At 38.2% G+C, this 27,455-nt stretch overlaps 1 protein-coding gene across 2 annotated transcripts in view; it reads right to left on the reverse strand.

Moving 5' to 3' along the window:
* The window catches only part of CDC14A (cell division cycle 14A), a gene marked incomplete at its 3' end in the record, with an annotated part of 163,420 nt that overhangs the window by 69,684 nt on the left and 66,281 nt on the right, over positions 1–27,455 (reverse strand). For both annotated transcript variants that reach the window (XM_082832927.1, XM_082832928.1), the window contains exons 5-7: positions 25,183–25,262; positions 7,744–7,810; positions 4,695–4,757 (exon numbers count right to left, since the gene is read on the reverse strand). In XM_082832927.1, coding sequence (XP_082689053.1) covers positions 4,695–4,757; positions 7,744–7,810; positions 25,183–25,262 — 210 coding nt within the window. The remainder of the gene's footprint in view (positions 1–4,694; positions 4,758–7,743; positions 7,811–25,182; positions 25,263–27,455) is intronic.

The following is a 27,455-nucleotide window of genomic DNA, read 5'->3' on the forward strand; positions in this document are numbered from 1 at the left end:
GGTATTTAAGGCAGCTCCTCAAAGTTGCATGGACCAAATTCTGGATGCGGTAATTAATGTAAGCCACACTGATAAGGCATCTCCAAATGCTGCCACTGAAGCTGCATTTCTTTGCATTTCTCTCCCTCTCCCCTCCCCTCAACTAGGCACATGGTACTGCTCTGTGAGCTCATCTCTGCATGGCCAACACAGGGACGTCATCAAATATGGCAAGCCTTCTGGTAAACAGTGCAAAGTCCCATTTTGCTTTGCTTAGGGGACACCCAGTATAAGGAACTGAAGACACAACTTCAAATTCTCTTTGATGAATAATGACTGCTTAAGAGTAGCATCATTAGTGATCGGTGGTGTTTAGACAAGGTCTTACTTGGTAAGGATAGTTTCCCAAAAGAACAGGAGTTGACTGAAGGCAGCCTCTATATGGGTGCCACTTCAGGGTCTTACAAGCAGAATATTGTCCTATATTAGCAATAAACCACTAAGCTTTACTACTAGAGAGGATACAGTTCTTCACATACCTACAGGTACATAACTCGATTGAATACTCAAACTCTTTCATCTTCATTGTTTTTCCTGAGGGCAAAAGGTCTATTTCTATTTTTCAAATGTACTGATCAATGGTTAGATTTCTCAAGTTCTTGGAAAATACCTTAAGAAGCCTGTTGGAAAAGGTGACACTGATTCCTAGCAGAAGCTTCTGGGCCACCATCTTGCAGTTACTTTACTGGACCTTCCCAGCATAGCTCCCAGGCTTATATCTACTTGATCAGTGCAAATATGAAGAATGTACAGTTCCACATCGGCTTGGCAAAGAACCTGAGAGACCATATTTTAGAAGATACATTTGTTTATCAATAATTAATACAGTGGACTATTTGGAAGCCACAAGAAAATTAAGCAAGCTGTCTGAGATATCTTACCCCAAGCCTTCTAAATAGAACAGAGCGTTGAAATTAATTCTTATGTGAACCATTCGATCACCTGAAGCTAGAAGGTGCAACCTGTACTGCTCATCCTAGGCTTCACGTCATTCTGAGGGGCTATGATAGTTCATTGGCAAGCCTGTCCTTGCAGAATCTGCACTTTAGCTACGTGTGGCTACCAAGCACTTGAAATGTGGCTGGTCCAAACTGAGATGTGCCGTAGTATAAACTACACACTGGGTTTCAAAGGCTCAGTTCAAAGTTAGAAACATAAAATGCCTCATTAATAATTTTTATATTGATTACATGTTGAAATAATACTTCTGGTATATTGCATTAAATATATATCATTAATTTCATCATTTCTCTTTACTTTTTCTAAATATGGCTGCTAGAATTTTAAAATATATATATATATATAGATATACTCTCATATATTTCTATTGGACAGCACTGCTCTAGACCCTTTTGCAGAATGAGCAGAGTGGTTCTTGTGCTGACCTTGTCATTAACAGCATTTATAAGCAGCACTGTTATCATAAAGACTCTCTTTTTTTTTCTTCCATAAGACTCCCTTTTAATCTCACATAGAACTGCCACATCATTACTTTAGGTTTTTTCTTGAGTCATATTATATATTAAATGTGGTTTAGTCCAGAAGTGCCTTTTTAAAAAGCTTTAACTTGAGCATTGCCATATTATCTAAGACTTACATTCTCATAATTTGCTATCAGTGATAAAATTTTACTTTGAAAACTACAAACAACATTGGAATACTGACACTGTTGGAGCTAATGAAGCCTATGAACTTAGCTATTCCACAAGTTTACCAAATGTCCAGACTCACGGAAGCAGAGCAAACAGTGGGAGAAGTTATGACAAGGAATGAATGGTCCACAGTTTGTCGGGAAGAGAGTTCCTTTACTTATATCCATTTATTCCTTAAGCAGCGTTTATGAAATGCCCACCACCGGCCGATCACACTTCAACTTGTGCTTTTCTATTTTTTGGCTTTATGACAGAATGGATATATCGTTCTCAAAGAGGAAGTTATCTGACGGAAAACTTTTCAAATGCTCACCAACTGCCTCCTCTCCCTCCTGCCATTACCTGAGCGGTGGTGCTGGTGGTGGTGGTGCTGGTGGTGGTGGTGCTGGTGGTGGTGGTACTGGTGATGGTGGTGGGTGTGGTGGTGCTCGTGGTGCTGGTGGTGGTGGTGCTGGTGGTGGTGGTGCTGGTGATGGTGATGGTGGTACTGGTGGTGGGCGTGGTGGTGCTCGTGGTGGTGGTGGTGGTGATGGTAGTGGTTATTTATTCAGGTTACAGTGTGACCACATTCTTACCAGATGTTTGGTTTGTTAGTTGGTTCTCAAGAATGAAATTGTACTATGTTTCAGGTTTTTCAATCGCTTTTTCAACTAACTCTCAACATCACCATTAAAGTTTTTAAAAAGATAAAGGAATAAGTAAGACATTGACAAGTTTTCTTTCTTTACTGTGGCATGTCCTCCCCCTCCTCCCTCTTTAGCCTCCACTGTAATCTCTCCTTTCACTGAAATGACTTTAGAGTTTCACCATATATTTTGCTCCAGGTTCATATACGTGGGACAGAGATTCAGGTTTGGGCGGCAACTGAAACTTATCTAAGGTGGAGGCCCATTCTAAGAAAAGAACACAATGTTAAGAACACAAAAAAGGCGCCCATGCAAGTGGGGCCCTCTAAAATTTAAGCTTCATTCGCTTCACAGGAAATTACCTTTGCTCATATAACACAGATACACATATACATGTACAGGGTGGAGGGGGTCTTGTCATTGTTTGTTAAAAAGGGGGGATTATACTATAAGCACTCTTCTGTATCAACTTTTTCCCGTCAATATATAATAGAAATCATTCCAAGACAAGTGGTATAGCTCACATCAGTTTTTTCAAATGACTGTGTAACATTCCATGGTGTATCTGTACTACAGGTTATTTATTCAACCTTTCCCCTTATAAGTACATAGTCTTTTTGTTTCTAGTTCTTTTTTTCTGGGGGGGGGGGAGAATTTTTTTTCTTTTGACACTACTAGAAATGCCACAATAATGATGCTTTTGGAGTTTAAAAAGAAGAAGAAATTCTTTGGAGATTTTTAATAAATTGTACTACATGTATTAATTTGGGGAGAAGTGGCAGTTTTATGATGTTAAATCTTTCTACCCAAGAACGCAATACATATTTTCCATTTAGTCATGTCCCACCCACAAGGAATTTACAATCTAATAAGGAAAATAAGGCTTGTGTGCAAATAGCCAGGATGTAAGAAAAATGGAAAGCACAAACTGTGACACATGAAATTGAGGGGGAGAGAATTCTGTAGAGACTGAGAGCTGACCTGTGGAGGACTTTACACACACAAGTGGAGGAGGGAAATGTTAAAGGAGACAGGTATCTGGAGAAAGAAAGCTCAGCCAGAGTGCAGAGACATTCAAGAAACAGTAAATAAGCAGCTCGGTGCGGCTGGAACAGAGAGTGCATACAGGGGAGAAACAGGAGACAGGCTAGCAAGGTGGGCTGGACCTCATCCAAAGCTAACAATACGAGGACAGGGGAGTTTATCCTCATTTGAGCCGAGTAATGAGAGCAGCAGCCAGTTTGGGGCCAAGACAAGACGAGAGCTCTGTTTTAAGACCACTCAGTCAAGTGTGTGAAAGACCAAGAGGAGAAGGGCCTGGGCTGCTTGAAGAGCAGTTGTAATAGTCTACCGGATGGGACACAAGACCTGAGCCAGGGGAAGGAAGTGAGAACAGAAAGGGAGAAAGAGATGAAATACACCCTGGGTCCCTAGCAACGGGAACTCAAATACTCATTAGACTCGGGGGGCGAGAAAAAAGAAATGTTTCTAGTCTTGAGCCTGGGTGAACAGTAGAATGGTGATGCCATTAATACAGAAGAACAAAGCAGAAGCCCATGTTTGGGTGAAAGATGATTAATTTCTTCTCAGATGTGTTAAGTTTAACATGTAAGCAGGATATCCAAATAGACACATCCTGAACTAGAGCCCAGAATGGGAGGGCTACCCTTGTCTTGCTAAGGAGAGTGATAAATGTTATAACTCCTCAGGAGAGCCACGACAGACGAGCTCAGTTTCATGGAGTGGTCAGACTACTCAGAGTCTACAGATGTCTCATCTTTAGGAAAAGTTAACTACTTCTAGACTCCTCTACTACCCCGCAAGTGCTCTTCCTCAACATCTCCTTATAGCACAATGTAACTTGGACAGCCTTTGCCTAAATTGCTTCACTGAACAGGCAAGATACTATTCGAAAGCTTTGTAATGGCACCATGGGGAAAAAATGCAGCCAACTCTTAGAACTGAGTACATTCAGATGTATTTCAAAATAAAATATATGCAGTCAAAAATATTATACGGCATAAATCTGGTTTTGTTTTAACCAAAACATAAATTTAAAAAAATAAAAGTAACAAAATTTTACTACCAAAATGCAGTTTTAAATTATTTTTTCTTACAAACTGAAGGTTCAAAGTAATTGTCAATAAAGGTTTGATGAAAGAATATAGAGAGGTATGGCATTTTCCCAACGAAAATTTTGATAAGTCCTGGTTCAAAGGCAATAACCAAAGCTGAAAGGATTAAACTGACAACTATAGAAAACTGCAGAATGCTTTTATTTAGCAGCCAATCAATCTGCAATACCTGAGTGCTAGGAAAAAAAGAACAATTTAATCAATGTGAGATTATATCTTGCAAAATGATAAAGTGTACAAACCTCATAATGTTCATATTCATCCACATCAAAGGTCTCAAAGTCAAAAAATCCATGTTGTAATCCCTAAAATAAGAATTTGAATTAGTTTTTGCATGTGAAATTGGTAACAACTTCTAGCCGTTTCTGGAATTCCTGCTCACAAATGATCCTGCCTGATCTGAAGGAGAAAGCTTGAAACCTTTATTTGTAATGCATACCAAGCAATCATCTAACATCTAATTTTGCTTTGAGATTTTCTTGCCAGTGGGACTAAACACTTAGAAAAACATGAAAATATGTCCCACAAAATATGTCTCTTAAGGTCTAATATACATTAGTTTTGTATGTAAAATTACTTATGTATATCAAATGGAACATACTAGCAAATGTATAGTTAAAACCTATTGGGAACTATGCAATTAATTTATACCTAACTATGACAGAGTATATAATAGTGATTAAATTTTCAGTTAGAAGAAAAAATTATTCTTAGGTTTTATTTTCCTTTTATCGTTAGTGAAATACTTAGTAAAAAGAGCATTTTAGGCCCTTATTTGTTCCTAAAACTCTACATTAAGAGAATTTGTTTTATGGTGATCGTTTCTGACAGAGTAAAAATGTACTTGACTACTCTTACAATTTAGAAGGAAGAACTGATCTGTTTAACAACATGAAGAAAAATTTCATACTCCTTTTTGTAACCAATGACTTAGAACTAAAAACTATCTGGCTTACTCAGATAAAATATTTTGAAGAGGACAGTCTTTTTCTTTGTATGTCATGAAGCTATACAGATTACCATAGAATACCAAACCACAGTTACTTTTGAAAGTTACATGATCAAGTCATTAAAAATAGAAGAAACTGTTAAGCCAAGTTTAGTACATCTATCTTTGAAAATACCTTAGAGACCAGTGTTTTCCAAAATGTAGAACATGGACCACCTGCACTTAAGGTTATTTATATTTAAAATCCAGACCATTAGGCCCCATCCCAGAGCTATGAAATCAGGTTCTTTGGGGGTGGGATCATCATTTTTAAAATGCCTTGCTAGATGATTCTTATAAATTCTGACAACACTGATTTAGACAACCTCTACAGGATAAGCAGAACAAGCTATTTAAATTATTCCACATTGAAACAAAGACGCTTACCTCAGCCATATGTACCATTTCAGAGAAAATGGTGAGAATATAATGCCCTGAAGTATCACTTTCCTTCCTCTTCTTTTAAATGTGTTTGTGTTTGTGTATGCCTCTGTGTGTGGTTCACACATATATAACTGATGCTTATAATGATGCTGATACATCAAAATCAGAAAGATATGCTTCTTACAAAGGGAAAAATGTGGCCATAGTCTGTCTACCTTCTTAGGAGGTATGGTGCTCATTGCCACAAAAATAGCCCAGCACACGATGCTTTATAGAAGAATGTACAGAGGGAAAGTGTGTCCCAGTTGCTTAAAGACATGTTGAACAATCTATCAGATCTTCTAAAATCTCATCTTCATTTGGGTAAAATAAACCCAGCATTTGATGAAACAAGAAATTTACAGAAGACCTTAATGAACAAAGTCGTGCCTTTCCTTTGTAACAGGAAGGATGCCATAAATGTCTATAACAAGTTACCAGTTACCATAATAACAGGCAAGGATATTCCAGTGTGAACTTTTTCAATTTCATAAGTTTTATAAAAGAAACAGCCTGTACCAGATGGCAGGATAGGCAAAATAATAATAATGTAACAATAAGTAAATTACTTTTTTAAATGCTACAATTTTAGGTTGTATACTGGGTGATATATCCAGTATACATAAGGGTATACTGGATGTAGAAGGGTTCTTAACTGGTGTTACTGGAAGTGTGTGTTGGTGATATTATTTGCAGGGGATAGGCTAGATTATCTTGACAGTTTTTAAGTGAAAAGAGAACTAAAGTTTTACAGAGTCTACATTCATTTCTAGATGAAATATCAAAGTCAAAAATATACATACAGAAAACAAGTACCATATTTTACCATAGCAATTTTCTCAAATTAAAACAGGGCCAAAGCAATGTTATATTACATCAGAGAAAAGAAACTAGAACAAGACTCACTACTGATAACTATATTTACAGTCCACGATGACCCTTGCCAATGGGTTCTGAAACACGTACATTCCTGACTCATAAGTCATGACTATATGTTCTAGATGGAATGATGTACCTTGAACCTTCATTAGAATTCACAGTATAGCATGCATGACTTCTCAGCTTGTAAATCAATGTTTCTAAAACATGTTCCAAAGTTCTCAAAGATCTTTTAGATTAACTTCTCCAAACTATATATACATAACTAAATAATTATGACTCTAAACTTCAGAGTGCATCAAATCACATGGAGGGCACCACTCCCAGAATTTATGGTTCAATCAGTCTCGGATGAGGTCTGAGAATTTGCATCTCTCCACAAGTCCCCACCATTTGACAACCATTGATTTATGACATACCTGGATAGGATATGAGCAAGAACTCCATATTGATATGGAAATCTGAGTTAGAACGAGCCCTCCTAATAACTCCCTGTGGCCCTGAGAGTGACTTAACCTCGCTGGGGTTGTTTCCTCAACTGTAAAAATGAGATAATAATATCTGACCTGCTTACTACTTCATGTTCATGGGCATGTAATACTATCCAGTTAGAAAAACAATGTGGAAATGTTCTCCACATTAACAGAGGAGACTTAGATAACTTCCTGTCCCTCCCACACCAAGATCTAGCTTGATAAGGAAGCTGAGCAGGTGACAAAGCAACATCACAGGCACAGCAGCAGACAGAAGTGATAACACAAATAGTTTAAGCGAGAAAGGGAGACCCCTTCCACTTCTATAAGAAGAGTTATCCCTTGAAACACCGCCCCTATTTGCCCTGTGGTCTGTGTATTACAGATCCATCATTGTTTAAGAAGTGGAAAGCTGCCTTCTTATTCCCTCCCCTCTCTTCTCTCCAACAACAAACAAGGATATAGACATAATTCTTTTTTCATATTGTTAAACTACAATGTCAACCACAGCAAGGAGATTGTTATTACCTTTCTGATTCCGTGCAAACAGTCGAGGATGGTGAGATTGTAAGTGCAATTTCCAAAGGAAGCATCCCTGTGAACACAAAAAAACTTAACATTAAAAACATGCATTTAGAACACTCAAATAATAAAATACCAAAGTCAGTTGGAGACATGCTTATTTGGATTCACAGCTGTCAACACGGTAAACTTATGTAACACATCAGATCCTACTAGCTTAACTCCAGAACTTCTGAAATTGCTTTAATCCAACTAGCTGAATTAATAAGAAAGCAGATTTAGGAACCTGAGCTCTGGAATCAGTCTGCCTTCAAATTCCAACACTGCCACGAACTGGCTGGGACCTCAAGCAAGTTATTTTACCTCTATGAGTCTTGGTTTCCTCATCTGTGAAATGAAGGTACTGATAGCAGCTACTGTTCACAGGATTGTTGTCAGATTACATTTAAAAAATATAAAGTCCTTCCTATAGTGCCTAGCACAAAGGAAACAATAAATATTATGACTATTCTTATTATTATTAACAGTGAGTATTTCATTAACGAAAACATGCATCATCATGAGAAGTATTCAGACAGAGAAACAACCATCTGTCAGGAATATGGCAAATACTAGCGTAAAAATTTAAATGGGACAATGCATGCAGGTCAACAGAACCTGGCAGTTGTTTTCATGGATTATATGCCACTACCTCCATTTTGCCCCCCACCCCACCCTCATTCCCCCACCCCCCCACAAAAAAAAATGCCAAGGAAAATGCTTCCAAACAATCTCCTCTCAGGATCCAGGAGAGCTTCTAATGCACCATGAAGTGTTCTATCAAAAGGAGTGGAGACGTACTGCACCGAAAACTGAGTGCTTCATCCTTTATTTAAATTTTTAGAGCAACTTAGCAGGCCTGCTTTAGGCAACATAAAACTGAAGTATCAAGTTCAGGTCAGTTAGCAAGAACTGGCACTGGAGCTTTAACACTAACAATGTTCCAAGGTGTCCAAGGCAAGAAACTTGACCTCAAGGCTCTCAGTCGCTCTTCCCAGCCCCCACTGCTGACCTGAAGGAACAGAGCTGTCAGGCACCTGCCAATCACAAAGTCAAATGTACCACACAGAGTTGGTCCAAGGTGGGGAGGAAGGAGGCAGCCACAGAAGATGATCCATGAGGAGAAAATGACCCTTAAAGGCTTTAACACATAATTAACATAAAACTGAATCTTGTATCACAACCATCTAAGGTAACTTGAAACTATGGCTGCTAAGCCACGAATTTAAATGCAATGTCAACATCACTGAGTTTCAGCATCCTGATAACCTAATTTAAAAATAGTAGGTTAGCAAAGCAGCCTAACAGAAATGTTTAAGTCCTGAAACATCAAAGTTAACCTATGTTAAGGAAGGGTTATTCTAGATACTTAATCGTGATTTCAAGAGTTCTTTTTTTAATGCCATCTGAACTCATGGGTCAGTGAAAAACAAATAACCCCATTTCAAATATCTTGTAAAGATATAAGCCATATATTAAGAAGCAAATTTTAAGGGATTAAACCAGAGAAAGGAGTAGCTGGGGATCTAAGACAAAATACTAGTTTATATAAATAACCACACATTCCTTTGTAGGAACTTGTCTTTTTAGGACAAGAGTTCAGAATCTTTTGTGTGTCATGGACCCCCCTTCAGCAGGACCCCCCTTCATCATTCTGATGAAGCCTGTGAATGTCTATTCTCAGAATGTTTTTAAAGGCATAAAATAAAATACATAGAAATAACAGAACACTAATGCAACTAAATGTAAAGTCATCAAAATGTAACAAAACAAATTTATAATACCATACTTTATTGTTAATATTGATATATAACAAGATCTAGTAGCAGGTCTGATAACAACTATAATTTTAAAGAAGAAATGAACATAAATATCTTAAGATATATGCAACAACTGCAATGGGATATAAAAATGCAGTTTCTATTGTGAAAAAGTCACTTATATTGCTAATACTACTATAGTTTATTTCCAACATTTATAATTGGATGCAATCTTATAACTTACATGGCTAGTGAAAATAAAGATATTTTTGTGGGCTTCCCTGGTGGCGCATTGGTTGGGAGTCCGCCTGCCGATGCAGGGGACACAGGTTCGTGGGAAGACCCCACGTGCCACGGAGCAGCTGGGCCCGTGAGCCACGGCCGCTGAGCCTGCGCATCCGGAGCCTGTGCTCCGCGGTGGGAGGGGCCGCGGTGGTGAGAGGCCCGCGTACCGCAAAAAAATAAAAATAAAAAGAATCTGCCTGCCAATGCAGAGGACACGGCTTCAGGCCCTGGTATGGGAAGATCCCACATGCCGCGGAGCAACTAGGCCCGGGAGCAACTAAGCCCGTGAGCCACAGCCACTGAGCCTACGCACCTAGAGCCTATGCTCTGCAACAAGAGAGGCCGCGATAGTGAGAGGCCCGCGCACCACGATGAAGGGTGGCCCCCGCTCGCCGCAACTAGAGAAAGCCCTCGCACAGAAACGAAGACCCAACACAGCCAAGAATAAATAAATAATTAATTAATTAATTTTTAAAAAAAGATATTTTTGTCATCTGAATTCTCTCTATAGACCCTAGTTTAAAAACTACTGCTTTGGTAGAGAAAAGAAAAACTTAGGAAAAAAACTTATCTGTATTTAAAAAGAGTAAAAGAAATGATAAGAATTGAAGGTGCTCCTTACTTCCCTCAAGTGTATCTTCCCACCTAGACGCAGCTAAACCGATCCACAAATGTAAGTTATCAGAAAAGCTCCAGATCCAGTCTCTCGTACTGTCTGCAAAGCATGGTGAGATTATCATGATATCTCTTGTCTTAGCATAGCCACAGTTTTTACCAACAACTGAAAAGAGAGCTCTGGTGACTTGGTGATCAAATGTGCAGACCTGAGAGCGAGGGTGCGTTAACAGGCCATCTGACAAAATTAGGATACAAAGCAGTTACAGCAGGCTAGGAAGACAGGCTGACATTCACAAATTGAAATATAATAAGGGAGGCAATAAAATTAAGTCACATCCTCAGGACTGGGGAAAGTTGATGACATACCTTTTTCCAACACTTACTATGCTGGGTAATTTAGATGCATTAACACATTTAATCCTCATGAAGGCAACAGGTTCCCAAAACCTGCCCTCATAACTACCGCAAGAGAGAAATGGCTTATTAGTGGCACCTGGCTCATACGTAGTCAAAGGAAAGTAACCATAAAAGTGAAGGGACACAAAAACGTGTTACATATTCTCTGGGGGAAAAAAGGGGAGAAAGATAAAGGTGGCAGAGTAAATCCATGTTATCTACAAAAACCCCACTAAAAAGAGAATTTTAAAAGGCTTTTTTAAATGGAATCCAACAAGGTCAGGGAGAATGAGAACAGACAACAGCAATAAAATTCTGAAAGCTGGAAGTCAGATACATGAGTGACAGTAAATTAGAAGACCAAGAAAACTGAATACTAAGGTGACAGGGGAAAAATCAGAGCATCAACCCAATTAATACCAGATAATTCGCAAAAGGCTCAGGAAGTGGCAGCACTGGGTTCTTCTGGAAATAAGAATGAAGGAAATGACTATAATAAGTTTGAAAGTACTTTAAGAAGCTGAAAAATTTTACTCTATAAAAGCAATATTATCTCCTACTTTATAAATAAATCTTACCTGTTGAGTTTCCTCAACCACCCAATGTAGTTAGAACCATCTAAAAATAAAATGGTTGGTCCTGGAAGGCAGCAAGATAACCTGCCCCACACGACGTTCAAGTTTGAATTGGCAGATGGCTTGCAAGAAATATTTTTCACCCACATTGTTATAGGAAATGGAGGTGAAGATTAGGAAAACACCAGGCTCTATTAAACTCAAAAGTCCTTTCCTACCCTGAAACTGCATCATTATTCAACACAGTGGATGATTTCTTTCCTCTCCGTATCTCTCTCTTGGATCCTTCCCAATAGCAGTCAAACATTTTCAAGTCCCTACCATCTTTAAAAGAAAAAGAATATCTGAAATTTTCTTAACTTCAGCCACCACCCTCTCTTTGGCCTCCTCTTTAAAACAGGGCTTCTCTGAAAAACTATTCATCTTCCTGCCCCCACTTTCTCTTCTCTCACATCTTAACCTCCTCTGTTCTGCTTCCACCCTCATCCATGCCATGAACATTTCTCACTAAGGTCACCAATGACCTCCATATGGCTAAGCCCAGGGGACTTTTTTTTTAATTGAGATAAAATTCACCATTTTAGCCTTTCTAAAATGTACAATTCAGTGATTTTTAATATATTCATAATGCTGTGATTTTTAGTATAGTCACAATGCACACCACTAATTCGAAACCATTTTACCACCAGAAAGAAACTCTATACCCATTTGCAATAACTCCTCATTCATTCCCCGTCCCCACTCCAACCCTGGCGATCGCTAATCTACTTTCTGTCTCTAGATTTGCTTATTCTAAGTTCAGGGAACATTCTGCAAGCATCATTTTATTTACTCGGTCAAGAACAAGTAATTCCCTCTGAATATTCTCTTCACTGTTCCTGGATTTTGCTTTGACCTCTCTAAACACTACTCCTTCCCAATCTCCTCTGCAAAGTCATCCTTCACCTCCCAGTCTCTTCAAGATTCAATTCCAGACTCAAATTCTCCGCACTCCATGCTCTCTTCCGAGACCAGATGCTCTCAAACTTTAGCATTCATCAGCATCAGCATCACCGAGATGGCTTCTTAAAACACAGAATGCTGGGCCCCACCCGAGTTTCTGATTCAGTAGGTATGGAACGGGGTCTGAGAATCTGCATTTCTAACAAGTTTCCAGGTGGTATCAGTGCTGCTGGTAGGAGGGACCACATTTTGAAAATCCCTGCCCTACACAATCTCATCTATGTAAGGTACCATCTATCTGCCAATAACCCTCAAATTTATCTCCCTAGCACAAAGTCCTTAAAACTCCAAGGCAGGACAGCCAACCGCATACATGACATTGCCATTTGGGTGTCTTAAGGCATCTCAAACTCATTGTGGAAGAAGAATCTCTTGAATCTGCCCCTACCTCAAAACAACAACAATAATCTGATCCTCCAACCCTCTGTAACTTGGTAAAAGACACAGCTTCCACAATCACTCAAGCTACAGCCCAGAAGTCCTTCTGTCTCTCATTTCCCGTACCCTACTGCACCGTGCCCCACTGTGTTTCCCTCCTAAACATCTTGTGAACGCATTTACTTCTCCTCGGTTCTGCTGCCTCTCACGTAGCACCTCTCCACACACTACAAGAGCCTCCCCACATCCACCCCTCGCCTTTCTAATCAGTTGTCTTCACTGCAGCCAGAGTGATTTCTTTAAAAGGCAAGTCTGATCCAGCCACTCTTCTGCTGTAGCCCTTCTCTGATTCCCACTGCTCTCTCGAGGGAAGGTTCAAATCCTAAAATGGATGCAAGGCCTGTGGCATCTGGCCCTGCCCGCCTCTCCAGTCTCCTCCTCACAAGTCTCCTCCTCACATCATGCTCCCTCACTCTCTGTGCCCATCACAACCCCCTTCCCTGAGCTCCTCAGAGGGGCACTCTGAACCTTTGCTCCCCTGGTCACATGTTCTCCAATCGCCTTGCCTAGGTCACCCTACTCACCCTTCAGATCCCAGCTCAAAGATGACTTGTCTCAGGGAAAATCCTCCAACCCCACTCCGGCTAGATCAGGTCCCCATTGTTTTCCACTGGACTTAACTACAGTTTGACATTATATCATTATGTGCTTATTTGATTCCCTGACTCTCTCTCTACAATAGTCCCTAAGAAGACGGGATCTATATGTTTTTTTACTCACCATTGTCTCTTTAGTACCTAATACAGTGCCTGGCATGAAATAGATAGTCAATAAATGTTTGTCAATAAATGTTTAAATTAAGTAAAGGAACTTGGGAGATCATCCCAAGAAAATGTTCAATGATCTCCTATGGCCACTTTTGTTAACTCGAGAGCCTGACACCTCCATCCTCACTAGCAAGAAGAGCTTTCTTTGCATTGACCCCAAATCCCTTCTGTCCATTTAAGATCATTTCTTTCTGTTCTCTTTGCCAAAGAGTATTAACTGAATAAAGCTAAAAAGCAGTGACATTCAAAGTAGTTTTCTCTTTCTTTGTCAAGTGGTATTAAACACACTTTTATTTTAACCCAGACACTTTAGAGAGGCTACACAGAGCTTTCAGGATTTAAATCACTATACCAATGTGCTACAAAGTTTTATACTCCCACAGTTTTTATTGCAGTTTTGGTTCCCAATTGTTCATTTAACTCCTGGTTTGCTTTTTTACTCATTCATCCATGCATTCATTTATATGTATTGAGCCAAATAGTTACTGAGTTGAATAAGAGGACATGTATTTTTCCACCTCCCTCATAAAGGACCACTGAAATCCCATAGACCTCAATTGAGGGAAAACGCTTGCACATCCTGTGCTGCCTGGGAAAACTACAGCTCTAACACTTATATACCATGACAGTTTTACCATATATTGCATTACTCTCTTAAACAGGTAAACACAAGGCTGCTCTTCATTCAGGACATAAGGTAATAATACCTCAAACACCCAGGATTTCTAATCATTCATCCCTGCTGAAGAATACATCATGTGTCTCTAACCCCCAATACAGAAGACTAATGTTACAACCAACAGCTATCTAGAGACATCCAAATACAAATTTAGCTCAACCTCATGCTTGACCATCCAAATTCTATCCATCCCGGCAATTCTATCTTTCTAAATGTGATTTCTGGCATAATAGTCAACTGAACCATAAAACTATTATGAAGTGGTTATAAAAATCACTGGCAGTCAATAAATATTTGTTGAATGAAATACTGAATTATGAATATTTTATAGGTGAAGCAATTGGGATTTTTGTTTATTTTTACATTTATTTTGCAGAGAAGCAGTCGAAGAAAAATTAAATTTAAGAAAACTAGAATCACCATCCACAAAGAGATACAAAGAGAAAGGGCTTGATTCCCTATTGTACTAAAGCTGTCTTTCTACAGGCTCTCAAGAGTCAACTGTTAGATATTCAAAAATTTTGAGAGCCCAAATCAGCACTGGAGGGAAAATTTACACCACACAAATCAGCAAATGCTCTTTAATTACAGAGCCGGTTTACCAACACACCACTGTTTGCAACCTACGAATCTAAGAAACCACTCAGAATGAAGCAACCCTGTAAATGTTAATAATGAGCAGATGAAACCAGAGATGAAAGAACATATTTACACAAAACAATAAGAAAGCATTTCTGTTAATGAAGTTGTTTGAAATGAAGAATAAATGAAAAACAGAGTCACAGTGTTTACAATGTGGAGACTACATTAAAGAATAAAACAGAGCTATAGTAAATGGACTGAGAAATAACAGAAATGACTATGATTTACACATCTTGATTCTGATTCTCTGTAAATTCTCCAGATAGCAAGTAGTTACGAGGCAGGCAAATATCTGCAGAGCAATGGGTTAGAAAGGATCTCAAAGGTCATCTGAGCACCCTTCCAATCACTGAACTGAATCCCATCTACACAACCAGCACAAGATCAAGAGCTTCCTAGGGACAGGGAATGTGTCCTTTATGGTGTATGCCCAGAATCTAGTACAGTGTTGGGCACATTACTCTCTTGTAGCTGTTGAATGAATGAATGAATGAATGAATAACCATTACAAGGAGACCATTCAACATATGCCTGAACAACTCTAAGTGGCTGGGAACTATGGACATTTCAAAGCAAAAATTATATTAAAAATCTGTAATCGTAAACTGTGTACAATCACAAAAATGTAATCTAGATCACTGCTTTCCAGTGGAAATATAATGAAAGCCACAAAAGAGAGCCACATGTGTAATTTTAATTTTTTTATAACCATATTAAAATAAAAAGAAATAAATAATTTTAATAATATATTTTGTTTAATCCAATAAATCTGAAATATTTCAGCATGTAATCAACACAATTATAAATAAGATATTTTACTTTTCTTATACTAAACCTTTGAAATCTAATGTGTATTTTATAGGCTTGTAGTCTATTTCAGTTTGGACTAAACAAATTGCAAGTGCTGAATAGCACATGTAGGTAATAGCTACTGTACTAGACAATTCAGCCCTAATTTGTATGGATACTTGGGAATTAGACAATGTCCAAAAATACTTTACACAATTGTCCAAATTACACCTGGTTTCCAGTCTCTGAACACATCCACGATATATATGCACCAGCTCCAGGGAAAAGAGCAAGCCAATGGTTTATATTATCTAGACCTACAAGATAAAAAGGTATTTGCTAAGAATTAGTGGGGAGAACGAAGCTATTTCCCACTTACAAAAGAACAAAAATCAAATGGCTTCACGGGGCAGAGCCAAAAATTGAACATGACCAGTACCTAACAAAAACACAGGACACAGAATCTCCTGCTTTTCAGATTTAACATAAAGCTATACACTAATCATTTTGCTCATCTAAAGAAACAGAGATTTGTGAAAATTCATTTCTAAGTCATGGCTTAAAAGGTCATAAGTCAGCAGAATAGAATCCCTAGCAATAACAGATACCAGAAAAACAGGCCAAGGGCTGTGCTCTGGGCCTTTTATCAACACCTGACTATCCCCTATTTAACCACAGTAATTTTGTTTTAAAGATAAAAATAATAGTAAATTATCTTTGACTCCAATATTGAAAATAAGAGCTTCATATACGAGGCATTCAACAAAATAACTATGTTCACCAACATAAATGATTGCAAACTTATTCCAAACCACCTTTATCAACTAAGGCTGGCTATCGGAAAAGTACTGTGAAGAGTACAAAAATTTGGCACTTACCCTTCTACAGAAAGTTTGGTACACTGGTCTGAAACCATAAAAACAGGAAAAACAAAAAAAGTAATCTGAGCCAATTTTCACAACTCAAACCACTGAAGCACTGCCATGTCCCCCCCCCCCAAAAAAAGAATAGATATTACTCACTTCCTTCTGCGTATTATTGGGTCCTAGAAACCTTGACAGTTGTTTCTGTCCTCAGATCCTGAATAGTGGTGCTTATTTAACACTTTAACAAGAAAACCGGATAAAGAGCCTGCTTTTCATAGTGGTCTCAGTTATTCAATATGCCCCAGCTGTTGAAAATAGATTCCACAGTTCGGACTGGATAATTTATTTTGTTCTATTTTCAAGACTCAGGAAACTGGCCCATCCTCACTAATCAAAACTAATGCAGATTCTTTCCCATCACATCAAGCATCAAAAGTAAAGGTTTATTAAAGATCCATGGAGGTAGAAATGACCCCAAAGATCAACACTGAGAAGCAGAGAGTTAGCCATCATAAAGAAAAGTTGAGAATGAAAGTCTTAAGAGAGCATAAAATAAATTTTGTTTCTACATTTTTGATACTCAGGGAAAAAACATGGTAAAGAGAACTTCCCTTTGAAGTACAAAGTTGATGCTAAATAAACTTTAACAAAAATCACAGTATCATATTTAAACTAACAAATATCTGGTTCAACATTTTATGTAAAGAGATACATTTTATAATTGCATCTAACATCTACCCGCACATGTTTACTTTGCTTTAGAAGAAAGAAGGCAGCCTAATGCCAAGTTCTAAGTAGTTGACCCCTCTGGGCCTTTGTTAAGAGACCTGCAAGTTCTGGCATGCCCAGGTGAGATTTCCCATTAAGACTCAGCCGCATTAACACTAGCTCAGCAACCGGGACATCACTAGGGGTCATCCCCAAAACACAACAAACCCATCCCTGAACACAAACAGTATGGGTTCATTTTAATGACAAACGTCATTAAAGGATTGATAGAGGGAGGTTTGTGGGTTCTCCGTTAAGGAAGGTTTTCTAGCGTCAAGTCTGCTTTAAGAGAAAATTCGTTATTCCTGTTCATATTAGATAAAATATCATTATTTGATAAGCCATCTATTTCTAAAACTCAGGAAACCACGCAAAAACATTTCCCCAAATGGAATCTTATTATTCTAATCCCAAGAGATCTATTCTGTTCCATACAGGTGTGGATCAGGAAATGTATCCTAGAGTTTCAGAAAGCTAGTTTCTGCTGGATGTTAATAGAAGTGGGAGGGGGATGGGGACCGATTTCAGGCTGAAGTACTTGGGAAAATTCTGAGTTAAACAGGTTACTTTATTACTCAGAACCATGCAGAATCTTTAAAATGGGAATGTGCTCTGTAAAATCTCCAAGATGGAGAGTTCTAAACTTATTTGACTGTTGAATTTTTTTTTTTTTTTTTTTTTTTTTGCCACAGTAAACCTTATAGAGCAGTAGTGCACAACCTTGGCAGCATATTGGAATCATGTAGGTAGGTAGTTTTTAAAACTACCTACATCAGTAGGTAGTTTTTAAAAATCCCAACACCCAGACTTCACCCCAAGCCAATTATATCAGAATTTCTGGGAGTAGAACCTGGCATCAATATTTTTTAAAGCTTCCCAGACTTTTTTTGGCTGCGTAGGGTCTTCGTTGCCGTGCGCAGGCTTTCTCTAGTTGCAGAGAGCGGGGGCTACTCTTTGTTGCGGTGCACGGGCTTCTCATTGCGGTGGCTTCTCTTGTCGCAAAGCACGGGCTCTAGGCGTGCGGGTTTCAGTAGCTGTGGCTCGTGGGCTCTAGAGCACCGGCTCAGTAGTTGTGGCGCAGGGGCTTAGTTGCTCCACGACATGCCGGAACTTCCCAGACCAGGGATTGAACCTGTGTCCCCTGCATTGGCAGGCGGATTCTTAACCACTGCGCCACCAGGCAAATCCCCTTCCCAGACTTTTTAAAACCAAGTACGAGAACCAATGTAACTTTGGGAAACACTGACCTATAAGCCTCTTCTCCAAACTAAAATAAAATAGCCACACAAAAATATGTTCCTGGACCTAAACAGGAAGAGACCCACCAAAAAAATAAAACACACTAAACTAAAAACTGGTGATGATAGGACATCCAACATTCAACCAGCTTTATTCCACTGGATATCAGCACAGCACCCTACCTCAACCTCACCTCTGCACCTAGTCATTATTTTTTAAGTCATGCTTTCTATATTTGTCTTCGAAACTGGGCCCCTAGATGTTATTTATTGTTTGTATAGTTGTATTCTCCATTTAATTTTATATGTCCTAGAAAAATTGGGTTTTAGCAGATTTATGAATCATTAATACCAAAAAAGTTACCAAGCTAATACATATGGACCAATAAAAAAAGAAGTAAGCACAAAGTGAATTTGAAAGCACAAAAAGATCTAAAAGCAGAGTTGTGCAATTTAGATGGGTTACCTTTTCAGTGTTCTGTGAGATTTAGAAAGTTTTCACAAACACCTGTTTTATGAACACCCAAAAATGCAGATTTAAAAACCACTGCCATTGACTGCCAAGAAAATAATCTAAGAATTCCAATAAGGGTTGGTGGTCTCGTGGGACTGTAGAGAGGCTGCAATTAATATGACCTTGTAGAATGACTGGTCAACAGTATGGACTATCAATTTGGTAGTACACTGACTGACAGGAAGAGAACCTAAAAAGATTCATACTGGGCTTGCCAATTCAAACTCCGACTCTGGCCCCAGAACTGAAAAGCCCCTTGTTCCCTTGAAGGCCAACTGCCAAGCAAGCCTACAGTAAAGATGGATAGACTTAAAGAATTAAAATAGCTGAAAAATACCCTCTTTCCCTAGTTTTGAGATAAAGTCACTGTTGATAAAACACATTGGCTATCCTTAGTACAAGTGAAAAGTACAGTTTTCGACAGACCTATTTTACCATTAAATGGAACACCCTAAAACTGACTTGCAGACAGTAACATCACAACAAATACTCCTTGAGTGTCACACCAAGCCAGAAATTCAAATGTCTCCAAAGTCTACTATGCTTCATGTAATGAAGAATAGACAGTAGGGACTTCCCTGGTGGCGCAGTGGTTAAGAATCCACCTGCCAATGCAGGGGACATGAGTTCGATCCCTGGTCCAGGAAGATCCCACATGCCACGGAGCAAATAAGCCTGTGCACCACAACTACTGAGCCTGCGCTCTAGAGCCACAACTACTGAGCCTGCATGCCACAATTACTGAAGCCCGTGCGCCTAGAGCCCGTGCTCTGCCAAAGAGAAGCCACCGCAATGAGAAGCCAGCTCACTGCAATGAAGACTAGCCCCCGCTCACCGCAACTAGAGAAAGCCCGCGCCCAGCAATGAAGACCCAACGCAGCCAAAAATAAAATGAATTAATTAAAAACAAAAGAAAAAAAAAAAGAAAATGGAATAAAATGGGAAAAAGTCTTTAAAAAAATAGGCAGTAAATGGGGGTGGGGGGGAGGAATTGAGTGAAAGTGGTCAAAAGGTACAAACCTCCAGTTATAAGGTAAATAAGTACTGGGGATGTAATATGCAACATGATGACTATAGTTAACACTGCTCTATGGGGTATTTGAATGTTGCTAAGGGAGTAGATCCTAAAGGTTCTCATCATAAGAAAAAAAATTGTAACTATATGAGGTGATAAGTGTTAACTAAACTTATTGTGGTAATCATTTCACAATATATGAAAGTCAAGTCATTGAGCAGTACACCTTAAATTTATACAGTGTTGTATATCAACTACATCTCAATAAAACTGACAGAAAAAAAAGAATAAGCAGTAAATCTACCCAAATCTTTTTTTTTTAATTTGCTTCATTTTTAGTGAATTTTTAACTAGGTTAATAGAAAACTATTAATTTAAAATTTTTAAGATAAATCCAAATAGAAAAACTCAATTAGACGGTACTTGTGGTTATAGTAATACACTGCAAGCATCATATTATATAGTATCCTACCTAACCTACCATTATAAAAAACAACCTATGCCATACAAATGAAAACTTACAGCACCTAAAGCCAGTACCTGGATTGTTATTCTCCATTTTCATCGTAATGTGAAAGGCATTCATGATGCCTACCCCTAACAGCTCCTCCAATCTCCAGTTCCAGTGTTAAATCTCCTTCCTCCTGGAGCAGGGACCTAGTTGTCCTAATAATCTTTAGATCCATAAGTCTAACATAGTGACTGGCACAGAAAAAGCAATAAACTAATTATGTATTCCCTGGCACACAAATAAGGAAAGAACCCAATCCCAGCCCTTGAGAGAAGAGTCAGCCATATTTGGTGGAAAGTCAGCCATGCAAACAAATAATTACAATATAAGACATTTGTTTTAATGGTGTATGTAGCAAATGTAATGGGGCATGAACAAAATGTAATAGGAAATTATAGGCACAGGATATGCCAACCCTCTCTAGAAAAATGAACAAAGGTGCTACGGAAGAGACTGCTCCAATAAATGTTTGTTAAATCAATAAATCTTGAAGAACAGCATTATTTAAATTAAAACCTTAAAACACTTTTATTAGAAAGACTAAAACCCTATAGCACAAATGGTAAATAGGCATTTCAGTAAAGAGGGCATGTAAAGATACCAACCACACGTCAACAAGCCTTCAAAACTGTCCTCATTTTTCTTAATTTTTAGACAATAAAACAATCACATTTAAATAGAAGTTCCTTTGAAGCTTCCTGTTTTATAAATAAAAGTATTAATGCAGAAGTGGGATAAAAAAATCTAGACAATGAAGATAAAGATGTAATTTAACAATAAATGGGGTGGAAAACCTAGTGGATGATAGAATCCAGATTATCAAAGGAAGGCACAGGCAATGATGACTGACTAGGACTAGTATGAAGATGATTCTTGATAATACTGCATTAGCTTTAGTTGATCTGGGCAGTAGACTAAAATCAACTCACATCTTATCTCAGCATTAGGAAAAAAATTGTTTCTGTAGCAAAATTCCAGAAAACTAGTAGTATTCTATCAACTAAATTTTCCACTGAATTATACATGCACACTGTGTGGTATTTTCTGCTTCAAATGTAGGATTTATGAAGAGTCTGGATTTAGAAATGCAACTTAATGTAAATACATTAAGTTGTACACCAACTCTTGGTGTCACATTATCAGAGAAATACAGCTTAGTTATATTCAAGGTCAAACTTTTAGTTGGAAATAGGTGCCTAAACTAAGGGGGAAAAATGCCTGACGTCTGTGTTAAGCATTCTTTTTTTCAGGTAAACAAATAACTAAAATTCTCTATGTCTAACAACACTACAATATTCTCCAGAGTATTGTCTCAATTTCTTTCTTCTAAAATACATTTGAGACCATGTGACTTAAAAAGCTACAGTTAAAAAGATAGGAAATGACCTAAATGTCTACCTGTCAGAGACCAATTAAATGCATTCTTGTACATTATACAGCAGTAAGACAGAATGAGGAAGGAAGCTCTCTATTTACTGATGTGAAAAGATATATCCAAGATGAGTTAAGTGAAAAAAAAATCAAGATGCAGAATAGTACATACAGTATGTTACATTTTGTGATAAAACGGGGAAAATAAGACTGTACATCTTTATTTGCTTATATATGCATAAAGAAACTCTAGAAGGATATAGAATAAACTAATACCAGAAGTTATTTGGAAAGGACTGGACAGATAAGAATCAAGGGTGGGAGAGAGAGTTTTCACTATAAACTATATATATTTTAAAATATTTGAACCATGTTAATGTATTTATATTTTCAAATATTTAAATAAAAACAGTTTGGAAAAATAAGCTACAATTATAACAATCATGATTTAATTCTATGTTAAGTAGTAACAATCTTTTATATCTTTTCTTCCAGTCCAATCTTATCAATTATTCAAAGATTCTAGTTCTCAGGAAACAAATTAATTACCTATCACATATAAGCTAAAATATAATTATGATTAAAGGAAGAATTCATTCTTTCCTTCTCCTTCTCCAGTATCTTCATCTAAATTCACAATTAAGGTTAGCAAGGCTCACCTGGCTTGTGAAACAAATACATCTCCCATGACTTCTGAGTGGATGCTATCACAAGCATAAAAATTAATATATATTTTCCACTTAAAATGTCTGAATAGCCACAATGTCCACTGGGCCTATTGACTGGAATTACAATTTTACAAATGTTACAGCATTACAATCCCCAGGTGCATGTGTTGTTTTCAAATTAACAACAAAAAATTGTAAACATTTTTCTGATTTAAAAAACAAATTTAATGAGTCCTCACTGTCTCAAGGAAAAGTACACCTATGATCCCTTCACAGTTGCTGGCCCCTCTCTCACCACGGATCCTATGGCTCCTACCACAGAGGATGTTGGAAGTTGCCTCAGACACAATCCCTTCCAGGGCTTTCCAGTAGGGTACACAGATGCCTAACTTTTCCTCCCCTACCTGCGAAACCCTTTAAAAGTTTAGTTTAAACGAGTCTGATACTTTCTCGTATTTCTGTCAGAATCTTTTCTTCTACTTTTATAAAACCCAACTTTTTAACCATTAATTACGTGCCTATAGAGCTACCTGCCCCTACTAGAATGTGTGATCATTAGAAATACTTCCTATTCATATTTATATCCTTGTGGATAATCCTTATTTCTTATGAATAACAGTAATAGTACTAACAACAACAAGAAAAACAAAAACCAGGTACTGTACCAGGCACGGTGATATATGTATTACCTCATTTAATCCTCAGGATAGCTCTGAAGCCATTGTACAGAAAAGGAAGCTGAAGCTCAGAGAGGATAAGTAATTTGCCCAAGTTACATATACTTACTTATTACATATAGAAAAGAGCAGAATGAACCTTCGAACCCAGACAGTGTCTCTGCCTCCAAATCATGTACTCTTAACCACTTTGCTTAAAATTTAGGAAGTGATTAATATTATCATTACTGCAATGAAATGGAAGTTTGTGTCCCCCCCAAAGTCATATGTTGAAAGTCTAATCCCCAATGGGATGGTATTAGGAGGTGGGACCTTGGGAAGTAGTTAGGTCATGAGGGTAGAGCCCTCATGAATGCGATTAGTGCCCTTATAAGAGGCACCCCAGAGCGTTTTTCTGCCCTCTTTCCACTATGTGAGGACACAGCGAGAAGTAAGCAGCCTACAGCGCTGAAGAGAGCCCTCACCAGAACTTGACCATGCTGGCACCTAATCAGTCTGCAGAACTGTGAGAAACAAATTTCTGTTGTTTACAACCTACCCAGTCTATGGTACTTTGTTACAACAGCCCAAATTAACTAAAACAATTACCCTTTTCTAAAAAATAGAATTGTACAAAGAGCTTTCAAATTATAGAAGCCATTAGAAGTGGGAGAAAAAAAGCTTTGTCCTCACCATTAAAACTCTCTTCTACATAATCTGTAACCTTTTATCTGTCCTTCAATGGCTAATTAGCTCATCCTCTAGGTTGCTTGAGGATATTTTCCTCTCACTGTCCCAACTCCAGTACTTTACCCCTTGCTTTCACTGAGAAGATCAAGCATACTAGCTGTTGTTGTCCCTATATCCTCCTCACCTGACACCCACCCTGTGCCTAATAACTCTCCCTCTTGTGGTCTGAGAAACAGACGTGGGAATCCTTTGGATCTTAGGGGATTTAGTCTTAACTTATTCATTAAAATAAATATTTACAAAAAGCACCTTTAAGTGTCAGGCACTGGGACCTGCCCTCTGTGAGTTTACAGGAGAGTAATGAAGACAAAGAGGCCTCCTCATTCTTTCCTGTTCCTCTTTCATTATCGTTGGTAATTTCGATATTAGTAACAATAAGAAGCAATCCATGTGCTTGTAGATTTGGACACACAAATAAACAAAAAGGCAAAAATACTAGAATCATTCACAATTCTGTTGATGACTGTTATGGAAGTTCTTCTGAAGTAGAAGTAGTACATTTCCTTCTACTCTTTAAATAAGCTCAAGTTTACATGAAATTTTTAAAATATCTTCTTCAGGTGTCACTTACAAAACATTCTTTTCCAGCACTGTAATGAGAGACAGGCTTCCTCAGGATGGAAGCTAGATTTGTCTGCTAAACAGGTGATTAGGGTCCCCACTAAATATGTACCTCTGGGAAGGTGCTTTGAGGCTCTTATTGTATATTCCCAGCCCCTGACATTTGGTCAGAGCTCAATCAATGCTCACAAAATGAAAGAATGAATGGATGAATCAGTGATGTAGATGACTGAAATCTAACAAATCTTGACATGGTTATTAGGTCATAAATCAGGCACTGTTTGTGCTTAAACTGTCAAGGTATAGAAAGAATTCAAGGAAAAAAATTAATTCCTAAAAAGGGAAAGCTATTTTATTCTTACTAGACGGGGGAGGGGGTCTCTACAAAAACAAAATAATAAAAACTACTGTCTCATTTCATTCCATGTAATATCATGGTCACACTCTTCATACAATTAAAAAACACAATTCTCCAATTCTAAAGTAGCGAGCTGTCTAGCAAAGTTGCCACAGCTCAAGTCTCACAAGCAGTTATACCTGAATGGAAGATAGGGGGGATTTGAGCCAGATAGGAGTGCTCTGTAGGCTTCTTCTGGTGTCTTCTTTAAATAGATTACCTAAGACAAATAAATAGCAACATTTAGAACACCACCAAAGAATGACACAAAACTAACTTAATTACTCACCAAATTTGCATTTCCCTTCTTCCACTTTGAAAGTGACAACTGTCATGGTGATAATGTTGATCTTTAGACAGCAAGCAAGCTGCCAAAATTTCCTTTTCAGCTTGAAGCGGAACAACAGCCTTTGGCTTAAGGATGAGTAAGAGCTTAAAGACACAGGGCAAATCCATAAAGGGGCCATCCAGGGCTGTTTACAAGGCACACTGAACAGATACAATGGCAAGGTTTTCCCTTTTGGGAGCAGAATAATTGTACCTCCATTATTGAACTGTGTGCTCACCAAAGACCAATACAGACTTCCCTGTCCTTCGTAGAAGATCTGCTGCGAGGTAATTTAGTTCCTGGTGAATTCTGAAAGACGTCTCAGGGGACAATACCCTTGGGAGATCTACAGAGTTCTCTGTCTCCTCTGAGGAAAGCGCATGTTGCTCTCCAAAGAATCAATAAAATCACAATGAAATGGGGGGAAATGCATGCAGGTAAGAGCACTGGAAAGCATATTGGCTTGGCTCTTGATGTCAAGGATATTTAAATCCCTCCAGTCCAGCATGATAAACTAATCATAAATAAAGAAACAAACAAAAAAGAGCTCTTAAAACCAGCAAATAACTTCCATTTAATCAACTTATTGACTATATACTAGCTGCTAGGCACTTTATCAGGTACTGGCACCTCTCTTAATAGAATTTACATTTGTGGGGCAAAACAAAGTAATTAACAAAAAGAAATACAGTCTGAGATAAGTGCTGAAAAGGAAATAAGCAGAGTATTGCAAAGAGAGTAGACTTACTTAATACCTTGACGTGGTCAGGGAGGGGTCTCTTGGAGACATTCAGGAGGAGAGCCATGGGAACAGCTAAGGGAAAGGAGGAACAACAAGGGCCAGGGTCCTTGAGGGGGGAAGAGCTTGGTGAGTTGGACAGAGGAGATGAGTGTGACTAGAGCAGCGGGCGAAGGGAAAGCCAGGTAGTGTTCAGATTGTGAAGAGCACTGCAAACCATGAGGAGAGGTTGGTTTTATTCTAAGAGCAATTTAATATTTTAATTCTCAGACAGGAGCACTGATCATTTTCCTCTATAGTTTGAATCAACTTTCATCCCTAAAATCCTCTCTACCTAGAAAGAATGACATTATTTCCTTAATATGTTCCAACATCAAAACCCTAAGCATTAGTACATATAGTAATATTACATATAATTTTTTATATATTTATATAAATAAATACATATAATGTATATGTATATATACATGTATGCATATATATATATTTAGAAGCTTGTAAAGACAAGAGAGAAATAATTTTTGAAATGGTTGACTAGGCACTGTAGACTAAAATGGTTTGCCATAAATATCAGTTATTCCTATGGATATACAGATATCAAAAAAAGAAAAAAGAAACCCTATGGGGCTTCCTTGGTGGCGCAGTGGTTGAGAGTCCACCTGCCGATGCAGGGGACACGGGTTCGTGCCCCAGTCCGGTAAGATCCCACATGCCGCAGAGCGGCTAGGCCCGTGAGCCATGGCCGCTGGGCCTGCGCGTCTGGAGCCTGTGCCCCGCAACGGGAGAGGCCACAACAGTGAGAGGCCCGCATACCACAAAAAAAAAAAACCTATGCATTTCAACAAGAATGACAGAGTCTCAGTTCTTAAAAAGTAGGGTTTTCTTCTCTACTTACAAAGTTTCTTTGAGTTTTACGCTGTTCCACTAGCAATATATTACATGTACTTAATTATTAATAATTTCAGGACTAGAAAACACTTCAATTCTCTAAAGAAAGAAAGCTAAAATAAATACATAAAAAGATACTTCTAACTTTATTAAGAAAGCTCCATATTCCTGTGACAAGTAAACAAAAAGGTCTGATAAAGCACACACCAAACAAAGCAAATTGAATATGAAACAAAAACAGCACAGAAAATGAAACCACAGTAAAACAATGATCGAGACATGAGACACAGATTCCACCAACGGAGAACCATATCTCAAGCTGCAGCTCAAATAATTACAAAAATCCACGTAAACCAACCCTAGCTTCAAAGACCATTTTCAGTAACCAATATTAAAACAGGACTTTGTTGTTCCCTAACGAGTAGGTTATATAATATACTCAACAGAGTTGGTTATGA

This window comes from Leucopleurus acutus, assembly GCF_964270905.1.
Source record: "Leucopleurus acutus genome assembly, chromosome: 2".
Taxonomy (NCBI): Eukaryota; Metazoa; Chordata; class Mammalia; order Artiodactyla; family Delphinidae; genus Leucopleurus; species Leucopleurus acutus.